General features: G+C 39.4%; 1 protein-coding gene across 1 annotated transcript; it reads left to right on the top strand.

Annotated features, from left to right (window-relative positions):
- Positions 1 to 517: 517 nt before the first annotated feature.
- On the top strand, positions 518 to 5,385 carry LOC131355531 (zinc finger and SCAN domain-containing protein 21-like). Its single transcript, XM_058393873.1, has 3 exons — positions 518 to 1,225; positions 2,290 to 2,679; positions 3,941 to 5,385. The coding sequence occupies exons 1-3, from the start codon at positions 694 to 696 to the stop codon at positions 4,522 to 4,524; spliced, it is 1,506 nt and encodes a 501-aa protein (XP_058249856.1). The 5' UTR covers positions 518 to 693; the 3' UTR covers positions 4,525 to 5,385.
- The last annotated feature ends 7,840 nt before the right edge of the window (positions 5,386 to 13,225 follow it).

Here is a 13,225-nt window from a genome sequence, read left to right as displayed (position 1 = left end):
GAACTAATGGCAGTTTATAAATAAAAGGCAGTAAAAATGTATGAAATTTCTGAATTAGTTGTGTGTATAGGGTGTGTGTGTGTGTTTGTGTACCTTTTGAACATAACTCTAGTAAAATATAGACAGTGGAAGGGACATGATGCACTGTACATAACTTAGTAAGAGTCAGAATGCACTATATTTTGTCTGTGTTTTTGTGCATGTTCTCCTCATGGTGGCATCTGTACCAAAAACATGGCAGTAGTCAGACAAGCACTGGTGCATGTTGGAACAGGAAGGGGTCATCCCCAAACTGTTCCCACAAAATTGTCCAAAATGTCTTGGCATGCTGAAGCATTAAGAGTTCCTTTCACTGGAACTAAGGGGCCAAGCCCAACCCTTGAAAAACAACACCGGAATTCAATGCTTTGACGGGGTGTCCCAAAACTTTTGGCAATATAGTGTATTTCAGCGCATGCTGGACTTTTATTTTGAAATGCATCTCTTCTTTGGTGTATTTCTAACCCAGTGTCTGACTGACTTCATACTATTTACACTGACGGGATGAGCGCTGTCTGGCTGTCCATGGCTTTTCATCCCGGAACAAGGCGTCAGTGGCACTAAGGGAAGTTTCATCGAGGCCACAGTGTTGAGACGCAGCGTGTCGGACGCACTCTATTGAGTTAGTGTAGCTGGAGAAGGCTGGACTGCACGATGCAGACGCGTCGCCCCTTGTCGGCGCTGGCGGTTAGCGGCGAGGTGTCGCTTTCTTTCCAGGATGAGCTCGCTGCCACCATCCACCGAGCCTTCGAGGTAGCGGTGGAGATCGCAGTGGTGGAGGTCAGTAAGTTAGTGAGCCAGGCGCTGGGCGATGTGCGCGATCAGATGCAGGAGACTCTGAGGGAAAACACGTTCCTCAAGACGCGGCTGCAGTCCGCCGAGCTCGAGCTGGACTCCGTGAGAAAGGGCAGAAAGAGCAAAAACGCGTGTGCAGGAGATGATGATGCCGATCAGTCGCAAAGCGACTTCTCTCAGAGACACGAAAGCCAGACCAAGTGTGAGAGCCGAACCACGGGGAAAGCAGACAACAGTCCAGCAACTCAGGAGGCTGAGAAAATGTGCCGATATGACAGCGGCTCCGAGAGACAGGACGAGTCTTTCTGTGAAATCCGTGAGGATGGAAGTGTTCGCTCACGTGACTTGGGCTCAGCATCCTTATCAGTCCAGTGCCGTGATCAGAAGTCAGGTAATCAATCAATCAATCAATCAATCAATCAGTCGTGGCCACATTGGTACCATAGAGTCGTAGCTACATCCCTTAGACAAAGGCCTTGCTACCCCAATTCCAGCAGATCAACTGACAGACTTAATGAATCATATCTTGTTCATGTTGGTCTAAACCCTCATTAGTAGTGTTGCAGATGTTTCATCTAATTCCCTTAAGTATGAGGAACCATTAAGTAGAGTTCTAACTGTAATACAATATCTAATTATGCAGTCATTTACACTGATCAGGCATAACATTATGAGCACCTGCCTAATATTGTGTCGGTCCCCCTTTTGCTGCCAAAACAGCACCCTGACCCGTCATGCACTGTGTATTCTGACACCTTTCTATCAGAACCAGCATTAACTTCTTCAGCAATTTGAGCAACAGTAGCTCGTCTGTTGGATCGGATCACACGGGCCAGCCTTCACTCCCCACCTGCATCAATGAGCCTTGGCTGCCCATGACCCTGTTGCTGGTTTACCACTGTTCCTTCCTCGTCTAGGCATCACAATTTGGCTAGTTGGTCAAACTCCCTCAATTTCCTTGCGCTTGCCCATTTTTCCTGCTTCTAACACATCAACTTTGAGGACAAAATGTTCACTTGCTGTCTGATATATCCCACCCACTAACAGGTGCCATGATGAGGAGATAATCAGTGTTATTCACGTCACCTCTCAGTGTTCATAATGTTATGCCTGATCGGTGTATTTTGCACAAATGCAAAATGAATGATGTTCTGCAAATGCAACCTTGTCCTGTACATAATGATGTGAGGAGCATGCCCCCTTCATGCCCTTACCACTGTGCACCTTTTGCCACACAACCCCGTGTGCCCATAAACCACCAAGTCTGGTCGGCATTAAGAAGCACTAGCAGATGCTTTGCCTTTAGTGTTATGAGAAACATCATGTTTGAACATGTAAGGTCTGACCTGTGGAAATATCTGTCTCTGTTATGTTGTGAGAAACCGTATACTGATTGTTTGTTTTGCTATAATGAGTTAAATAATAATCACGCCTATCGTCATGCTGCCTTTACAGGTCCATCACATGAATCTCTTATACCAGAGAATCAACAGATGGCACAGCACAGCCAAGATATACTCAGTGATCAGAATCCACCATCTGTTGAGCAGCCAGTCTGCAAGAAAGAGGAAAACCTAGATCCACAGCTGGGTGATGTTTCTGGAGAAGATGACGGGAATGATGAGAGTCATCTGGATGAAGAAGAAGAAGATGATGATGATGATGATGATGATGATGATGACATAAGGCCAAGCTGCAGCTTTAACTCAGAGCATGATGAAGAGTTTGAGCCAGACAGACTTTCTCTGGTTCAGTCTAAACTGTTGGAGGACTGGAGACCTGATCCAGAGGCGCCACAAAGCAATCAGAACGAGAGCGCAAATGCTGGACCCAGCCGTAGTCTAGGTAAGAAGTCGTTATCTAGTTTTGAGTCACCCTGAAGCTTTTTCTGCCTCACATTGCTTTGATTTGGCCTGCTATGTTTTTTAAAGAGCGTTGACTGTACAATATCATCACATGAAACGTTGATAGCAGCTCTAGAACACGAAAAGTGAACAGTTATCATATGATGTTCGGTGAAAAATGACGGGCAAGAGTTTTCAAAGATATAATTTCCTCAACATTGTATTGAAAGTAGACTATATGAGCAAACCTTCAGGAATCAAAACATTTTAAAACCACAACCTCACAACTTGGTTGTTATTGCCACTCATCTGAGCAGATCTACTGAATAGTGGAAAATCCCTGCTATTAATATGTGCACATTCACACTTTTGACATCATGAGATAAGCATGATACTGGGGTCTCTATGTGTGAATTGTTGCAAAACCTGCAAGATAAATATGTCAATAGGACGTTGCATGTAGGTGATGGGTGTTATTGCAGAACTTATTCACAGAGGGGGGTTTAGATGTCCGGAGGGGGAAGTTTGGTAATGTCACTTTCTGCAAATAAAACCTACACACTGACCACAGCAGTTGGCTAGAAGTGATAGAGAAGAAGCAGAAAGTGGCTTTCCCTCAGATCTGTGTCTTAACAGCAGTTTTGGCCACACTTGGTATTAGTGAGTTATCTAGTCAATCGGTTAATCTTCAATTCTTATAGTAAGGTGAAAGCATTGCTCCTTTTTAATCAAGTGGCTTGTAAAGATTTGTATTGAGATAGTAGCAGAGATAAATAGCAAAGATATTTCCTGTAGGTTGAAGCCAATTTTCTCTCTCTCTCTCTCTTGGTGACATTTTAACATAATAACTTCATAGCTTGGCCTTGGCACTTGAACTTTCTTAAATAGCTTCCTGTTTCAGATTTTTTTTTTTTTAATTCTACAAAAGCTGCAAATGAGTTATAAAGTCTTAAATTAAGTAGCAGCATACAAACTGTATTTATTTAATAAATTTATTTCATTTTAGGTGGTCATTTTATATCATTTCGTTTTAGCAATATCTTAATCTTAGCTGAAAAGGTCTAATGTCTGGACAAAACAGTGTCCCTGTTCTTTCATGTAGTTTGGTTTCGCCAGTGCTCGACTTTGTACCTTCTCTCACTGCACTGGACCGTGGGTATTACGCTGCTCTGTGTTTTTAGGATAAAAAGGGTACTGAGGTTATGATGAGATACGGTTTATGATATGATACATGAAGCATATTTGTGTTTTCTCGTCCTTAGATGCTTCAGACTTGATCTCTGCACCTGTTGGTAGTAATCCCGGCTTTTCAGCCTCCTTCGACGCCCTCTACCAATCAGTAGCCAGAACTCACCTCGTCCATCAAGCTCCTCCAAACGACGATGTCCAGATGAGGACAAACGTCCCAACCAGGATTCACCAGTGCAAAATCTGCGGCCACTCGTTTAGTCGGGCAAGTGATCTGCGCAGACATCATAGTCACCGGCACAGAGTGAGGGCAACTAACCCGGCTAAAACAGGAAGTGCAGGGCGACCTGTCAAACAGCAGCTCTTTCCTCCAGGCTGTAGCCCGTATCACTGCAACGAATGTGGCCGGGACTTTAACCGTATGGAAAACTTAAAGACGCATTTGCGCATACACACCGGAGAACGTCCGTACTCTTGTTCTGTATGCGGGGTACGGTTCCGGCACTCAGGGGCACTCACACGCCACTTCCGTATCCACACAGGCGAAAAGCCGTATGTGTGCGGGCAGTGTGGGAAACGTTTCCGGAACTGCGGCGGCCTGCGCTTCCACCAGAAATCCCACACTACCGATAGACACATGGTTTTGAATTGTGTTTAAAGAAGCTGGATTGTTGTTTGGAGCAATTGTATAGTTGTGCGATTTAGGGCTGGCCAATATGACCTCAAATCAGCGTCTTGATCATTTTTTAAACCATTACCTCGATGACGATATAAAAACAGGAGTGTTTTTTTTTTTTAAAAACATGCTTACTTTTTTAAGTAGGTGCTCTCACATTAGATTTGCAGAAAGATGTTTAAGTATTAAAACTGGGAAGGCTTTTTGTGAAGAGTTAAAACGAGTATTCGTTCTGTTGTAGCTGTGGGATCTGTAGGATTTAATGGCGTTTGTGCGAGTCTGTCCATATCGAGTGGTTTTAACAAATGCGTGTAAGCAACGGCTGTGTCGGGAAATCACGTGAGTGCACTTCATATTGTACAACATGTATGTGCTTTTAAATGAATACGTTGCTCTTGTTAGCTTTGCTGGCTGATTTGTTTTTTTTCCCCCCAACAGTTTACATTGGACACTATGTCCTATAGTATATATTTAACCCAAATCACTAACATTGCAGTGTTTAGTGATGATATGACTGTTCTCGTTTGAAGGCTGGATTTTACTGGGTTTTGTAGAGATGCTACACAAAAATATACGATGAGGGGAAAACCCAGTAATATAATGTTACTGAGACAAAAGACTAATCTCCTCCATGCCTTATGTCAGTTATGTAAAACTGTATGTAGTCATACCAACAACTAGTTAAATTGTGACGTGTTTAGAAAATGTGCATATAATTCAACAGAAAACTCCAGGAATTATGAAATATTTTCTTTTATCTTTTAAGCATACACATTTACAAGCTTTCAGTTCGCTTCCCTGCCATTGTACATCTTTTCTTTCTGTATCTTTTTTTCATTTCTTCTTCTTTTTTATATATATATATATATATATATATATATATATATATATATATATATATATATATATATATATATATATATATATATAAAGGAACCTGGGTCAACTAAAATGTGCAAACACAGGGCATGGATATCAACATGCAGTTTGATCAATAAATTCGAAAAGACGTTTTGAAAATGTTTCTTGACTGAAAATATAGTTTGGGTTTTCCACAGCTGAGGGTTAATGCAGAGGGATGGAAGGCATTTCAGTGTTATGCATCATCATTTCACGTTTCACGTTATTTAACACAAGTTTACACCAGTCAGCCATAACATTATGACCACCTGCCTAATATTGTGTTGGTCCCCATTTTGCTGGCATACACTCCACTAGGTGTGCTGTGATATCTGGCACCAAGATATTAGCAGCATATCCTTTAAGTCCTGTAAGTTTATACTTTTGATAGATACTGACCACTGCAGACTGGGAACACCCCACAAGAGCTGCAGTTTTGGAGATGCTCTGATCCAGTCGTCTAGTCAACACAATTTGGCCCTTCGTCAAACTCGCTCAAATCCTTACGCTTGCCCATTTTTCCTGCTTCTAACACATCAACTTTGAAGACAAAATGTTCACTTGCTGCCTAATATATCCCACCCACTAACAGGTGCCATGATGAGATCATCAGTGTTATTCACTTCACCAGTCAGTGTTCATAATTTTATGCCTGATCGGTGTATATATACTGTATATGCTACTGCACTTACCAATATGTTTTTGTTGAACATCTCACTTCAGATTTAGTCTATACAATTTTATACAGCAGTGTGCTTCCAATTTTGTGGCAACATTGAGCTTGTAGAAAACAATTTCTAACATTTTGAAAGACAGCTGTCCTTGAGACAACAAATAGTGCAGAGATATGTTGAAGTGCTGATCACCATGATGTGCTTAACCAAATATTGGTACATTCTCAGTACTAAACAAAATCTGTGCAAGCAGGTAGATTTTGTAAATTGTGTGCATGTAAATTACAAGTAGTGCCACATTTCCTTTTGTTTGTCTCACATTTCTGTATTAAATGTATGCTTCATGTATCCAGGGATGCATTTTGCAGATTACAAAATCTGCACAGCAGACATCAGATCGAACTTCCTCCAGTGACCTCATTGGTTAGCCTTAGTTTAGATATGACCAAGGTTCAGAACAACAGCGTGTTAATTTGCAGAAAACCACAGAGACAAACCTGTGCCTTTTTTTTAAAGTAGGCCTCTGGATGATCACGGTTTAACTGAAATACTGTTTTTGTACTTTATAGGGTTTTATATCGATTAAAACAAGCAACTGAGGTTTTTCATCAGTATGAAAACGTATAGGTTTATTTAAAAAAAATTTTTGTCTATACTGTATATCCATATTTACTCAAATTGTAACATCTGTTAGATCTGTTTCAGACTCGCAGGTTTAATGGACAAATAATGTCGTTTCATGTAACACTTTTTTCAGCTCATGTTTGTGTCATTAGCGTACTGAAACACCGCTCGGGTTTTGTGTTGTCTTTTGTCGGTGCCGTACTAAAAGATGCAGTTCCATAAATGTGTTGGTGGATCAGTGCAGATGCTGGATTACTCTCAAGATGTTAAACAAATCCAGTATAGGAATAGTCACTTACAATTCACGATTCTTTTAAACAAATTCAGTCAAATGTGAAGAAAGACTCCAAAAGACAAAGTCAGTTACTCAGCTACATTTAAAAATGACTAAACCTCTGTCTGAAAAGCTAATAACTAGATGCTAAATGAGTAATCTTGCATGTGCAGATGTTCTTGTGGTACCACACCCTTGCTGTGACCAAAAGCAGTGTCTCAGCAGAGAAAAGACCTTCTCTTGTCTGAGCTGTTAATTATGAGGAACTGTGAAGAGATCTGTTAGATGGTGTTTTTAAGCACTTGGGTCATGTTTAAAATAAACGTCCTTTAAATTCAGAGAGAATACAAAATATATTTTCTGTCATGCATGTTCTGCCCAATTATTTCATATTCAACTGGATATTTGTTTAGAGAGTAAAGTGCAGTGCTATCAGGCTCAAGTTCATACTTTATTTACTACAAACTGTCAAACTGTATATATTTATAATATACAGCTAATTTAAAGTGCACTTAAAAACACACATCTGTCTATCTATCTATCTATCTATCTATCTATCTATCTATCTATCTATCTATCTATCTATCTATCTATCCATCTATCCATCTATCCACCCACCCACTCTGGAAAAAAAATAGAGACCACTGCCCAATCTCCAGATTTGAACCCTATTTAAAACCTCTGGAATGTCATCAAGAGGAAGATGGATGGTCACAAACCATCAAGTAAAGCTGAGCTGTTTGCTTTTTTTGCAAAAAGAGTGGTATAAAGTTACCCAACAGCAATGTGAAAAACTGGTGGAGAGCATGGAGCCAAAACGCATGCCAATCAGGGTTATTCCACCAAATACTGATTTCTTAATGTTATTTACCCAAAGCATTAATACAATTTGTTTACAAATTATTTGCATTTTGTTTTATTTGAGTTATTAAAGCTCTGCAAATACTGCATGATCTTGGGTTATTTTGATGTGTTGTCATTTCCTTTAAATATACACTATAAATAACAATAGTTATATTTTGAATTTAGGAGAAATATTGTCAGCAGTTCACAAAAAATGAAACAAAATTGTTCATCTCACCAATACATGAACCTGTAAGAAACTGATTATTTTGCAGTGGTCTCTTTTTTTTCAAGAGCTCTATATATATATATATATATATATATATATATATATATATATAATATATATATATATATATATATATATATATATATATATATATAATGTATGAAAGAGAGAGAGAGAGAAAGAGAAAGGTTATCCCATTTTTATTTAAATATCTTCACATATTATCCTATTTTTTCATGAGGAACAGACACTGATCAGCAGGAGTATTTGCCCGTCTCAGCTTTGTGTAGCATTAAAGTGAGAAAATGACCCCTGCTGACGTAGACACACAAGAACAGCAGGTACTGAGCTCGAGGGTTTAATAGCAAATGACACCCCCAACACACACATACACACACACACACACACACACACATCTGTGCACACATCTTTTCACACAGCACTTATCTCCATCTCTGAGGTTCTACTGTGTGAAAATCATGAATAATTCAAAAATGATTGACGCAAAGAAGCACATGTAATTAATTCTGGTATGAGCTACCACATACGAGTGGCAGAGTATATGTAACAGCTATAATGTCACTGTAAGGCTTCTTTGGATAGGTAAAAATTTTTACCTGGAACTGTCTGTGTCGGGTTTGGCATAAGACCTTTAAGGGTTACTCCAGAGGGGCAAGAAAATGAACATTTTAGAATATTTTAGGCATAAACGGACGTGTTTATATCTGTTTCAGGTGCTTATTCAGATGCTCATTGCAGTTATTATATATATTTTTTATATTTTATATATATATATACGTATATATATATGTATGTATATATATATGTATATATATATATATGTATATATATATATATATATGTATATATATGTATATATATATATATATATATATATATATATATATATATATATATATATATGTATATATATATATATATGTATATATATATAATATATAATATATAATAATGGCCCCAAGGACAACAACCCCAAACATACAGTCAATGTCATTAAGAACGATCTTCAGTGTAGAGAAGAACAAGGAGTCCTGGGAGTGATGGTTTGGCCTCCACAGAGCAACACACAGATCTCAACATTATCCAGTCTGTCTGGGATTACATGAAGAGACAGAAAAAATTGAGGCAGCCTACATCCAGAAGATCTGTGCTTAGTTGTCTAAGATGTTTAGAAAGAACCAACTTACCTGCTGAGTTCCTTCAAAAACTGTGTGCAAGTCTACCTAGAAGAATTGATGCTGTTTTGCAGGCAAAGGAAGCCAAATCATTGGTTTGTTTTGGATTTCTTTTAAATTCATTTACTATATATATATATATATATATATATATATATATATATATATATGAATAGGCAGTATATAGAATATTTATATATATAGGGGTTGGGATTGGCCCCTTAGTTCCAGTGAAAGGAACTCTTGAGGGAGTGCTTCAGCATACCAAGACATTTTGGGCAATTTCATGCTCCATACATTGTGGGAACAGTTTGGGGATGACCCCTTCCTGTTCCAACATGACTGCACACCAGTGCACAAAGCAAGGTCCATAAAGACATGGATGAGAGAGTTTGGTGTGGAGGAACTTGACTGGCCTGCACAGAGTTCTGACCTCAACCCGATAGAACACATTTGGGATGAATTAGAGCAGAGACTGTGAGCCAGACCTTCTCAGCCAACATCAGTGCCTGATCTCACAAATGCGCTTCTAGAGAAATGGTCAAAAATTCCCATAAACACACTCCTAAACCTAAAGGAAAGCCTTCCCAGAAAAGTTAAAGCTGTTATAGCTGCATTAAACCCTCTGGATTAAAAATGGGATGTTATTAAAGTTCATGTACATATAAAGGTCTCTTTTGGCAATATAGTGTATGTATATATGTGTGTGTGTGAAATAACTAGTCTTGTCCAGTAATTGCGCTAACTAATACTGATGTTCATAAGGCCACAAAGGACATCATTATGAACACAACTTTGTTTAATGACACCTTATTGGGTACGTGACAGTTATCCATCAGTGAAAGACAGGAAACTACCAGACCTAGGTGATGTTTAACTCTACAGTTGATAACTAATTCAACTATTCAACATTTTAAAATCATACACTGTCATTTGTAAATGAACAGATTGATCTTGATTTACTCCATATCACTTATTTTCAGATGTACCTCAGCTGTGAGTTCAGTATAAGAGCATATCAAAGACAAGGTCTGAGCTACTGTAATAAAATAAAATGCCATTTATCATTCATCAGACGAAACAGCCTTTATTTGTCACATATATATTAGAGCACAGTGAAATTCTTTCTTCGCATATCCCATCCTTGGAGGTTGGGGTCAGAGCACAGGGTCAGCCATGATAAGGCGCCCCTGGAGCAGAGAGGGTTAAGGGCCTTGCTCAAGGGCCCAACAGTGGCAACTTGGCGGTGCTGGGGCTTGAACCCCTGATCTTCCAGTCAATGACCCAGAGCCTTAACCACTTGAGCCACCACCGCCCCTCAATCAATGTCAGTGAACACTTTTCACATGTGCTTATTTGAATAATAAAGCTCACATGAAAGCGAAATTGCACGTTGACATAAACATGACACTATTTAACTGCATGTGAAAATTAATTCATGTGAGAAAATCGTGTGAAATAAAGCCACATGCCATGTCTGTGAAGATTCTCAGTCATCCAGGTGCAGTTATCTGGAAGTTGAGTCATATTAACTGGACTTATTTTATTTTTTTTTTAGATTGAAATGTTTCACTACTCATCCGAGCAGATTCTTCAGTCTGAGGGAAGTTTGCAGGAATTTTACAAATTCGTATCCTCCAGGGTCAAGAATCCTCTCCTCCCTGGATAGCCTCATTGAGGGAATAAGGAGAAGGTGAGAGTGGGGGGATTCATTAGGAATAAATTCATGCACCTTCATTCCAGGCCACATGCCATACAAAATCATGTGAGAAAATCACATAAAATCACATTAAATTTTAATGTTGTAAAAAATATTTACATGAAATTAAAACCGCATACAGTACAGGTAAAACAAACGTCATGCTTAATGTATGAAGTGTCTTAAAAACCACAAGGTTTTTGCTAAGGGTGTATCTATCAACGTGTCTGTTTATTTATAGTAACTAGGCTTTTGCATATGGTATTATTTGCTGTTATTATAATGCTTCTTGTGCGCCCCTGTGAGAGCCTGCATCACATTTTCTCAAGTGACTGCCCATTTGGAACATCACCAAATATGTGGAAGTATGTGATCAGACTAGCAAGTACATAAACTAGATAAGCTTCAGTGACACATTGTGATACAGGGCTATTATTTCAGGTTTGGGATACCAATTTATTTTGCTTGTAACATTAAAAGTAGAAGCCTTACCTGTAGTTGCATATAATGGCAGAACAGCCAAACACACATCTGAAACAGTGTGTGTGTGTGTGTGTGTGTGTGTGTGTTAAGATCAACGGTTTGTTAATAACTGTGTGATCTGTGAATGAGGCAACACTGCTCAGGGTTGTGTTAATGGATTATAAATGATAAGTACTCTGTGGCTCACTACCATGCTTTTATGTCTTTTTAATGATCAAGCTTGAGGGCAAGATGAACATTAAGCAAATATAAATGGATTTGTTCCAAAGAATGCAATATACCTATTTTTAGAGATTTTTGGTAGATTTCTTTTCATATAGTGAATCATGGAAAGCTATGGATTCAGTGACATTGAGGTCTTTTTGCCTCAAGAGGCATGAATAGTTAAAGGGATTGTTTGTAGTTTGCATAGTGCCATTTGTAGAAGGGCTGACAGCTGGACACACACAGAGTGAGTGAGTGAGAGAGAGAGAGAGAGAGGGAGAGAGAGAGAGAGAGAGAGAGAGAGAGAGAGAACGAGAGAGAGAAAATGAGAGAACGAGAGAGAGAGAATGAGAGAACGAGAGAGAGAGAGAGAGAGAGAGAGAGAGAGAGAGAATGAGAGGGAGAGAGAGAGAGAGAGCAAGAGAGAGAGAGAGAGAGAATGAGAGAGAGAGAGCGAGAGAGAGAGAGAGCGAGAACGAGAGAGAGAGAGGGACAGAGAGGGAGAGAGAGAGAGAGAACGAGAGAGAGAGAGAGGGACAGAGAGGGAGAGAGGGGGGGAGAGAGAGAGAGAGGGAGAGAGAGAGATGGATGGAGATGGATGAACAGTTAATCTGTCTCTTGTCCTTCACCCACAAGTTGTCATTTTCCACATGAACAGAACTCATGACTCATTAAAGTGTTATGGGTTGACATGTGGTCTTACGTACATACTCTCTGCAAATGTCCCCACTCTCCTTATCTCTCATACTGTGAGTTCATTAAGAGGCATTTGACTCATTGTGACATTCCCCCAATGAAATCTGTTCACACACTGGTTCAGAATGAGCATGTGTTTGAAAGCACAAAAGATTTTGCTTATACCTGTTCTGTAAAAATGAGACTTCATGTGATAAGAACAGCAGATTTATTATCTTTAAATGGAATGGGATGCAAGTTTTGTCATTGCACAAGTACAATGAATTACTTCCCAATCACAAGGCTTTGTGTTAGGTAAATGTAAATGCAGCAGCTGCCTGAGTAACTAATGGAAAATAGCATCATTATGAGGAGTGCAGGGCATCTGGACATGCCGCCATCTCAGAAATTGTTTTGATTACACAAGATCATTATGTACCTTAACATTTTAAGGCTTCCTTCTTCATTTCAGCTTAAACAGATTTTCCTTACAAGATACCTAATGAGGCATGTATGTTTTGTAGTTTCCATAGAAGCAGTGGTTTAGGTCGATGTGAGGGAAAGACTTAAAAATCTGTTTACCGTAGCCGCAATTTGGCTTGCATACATCAGATTTTGTGCCAGATCAAAAAAGCAATAACACTTAGGGGGGGGACACAGTGTCCTCGTGTCAAAAATGAAATGCGATACCACCCGTGCTTTGCATTTCATCTTTGACATTGATGACAATGCTTCACACCTAAGAACAAAGCCTTTGTTGCATTGCTCTTGCATCATTTTTGCCATCTTGTCAGTGCAAAACACGCAGCAGAGGTTTAAATGCTGTATGTGTGTCAGTAGTGGATATTATCCACCATGGAAAAAGCAATCCAAGCCACTGCA

This window comes from Hemibagrus wyckioides, linkage group LG07 (genome assembly GCF_019097595.1).
Source record: "Hemibagrus wyckioides isolate EC202008001 linkage group LG07, SWU_Hwy_1.0, whole genome shotgun sequence".
In the NCBI taxonomy this organism is placed as follows: domain Eukaryota; kingdom Metazoa; phylum Chordata; class Actinopteri; order Siluriformes; family Bagridae; genus Hemibagrus; species Hemibagrus wyckioides.
Note: the sequence above shows the minus strand (reverse complement) of the source record. Positions and strands in the feature narration are given on the sequence as shown.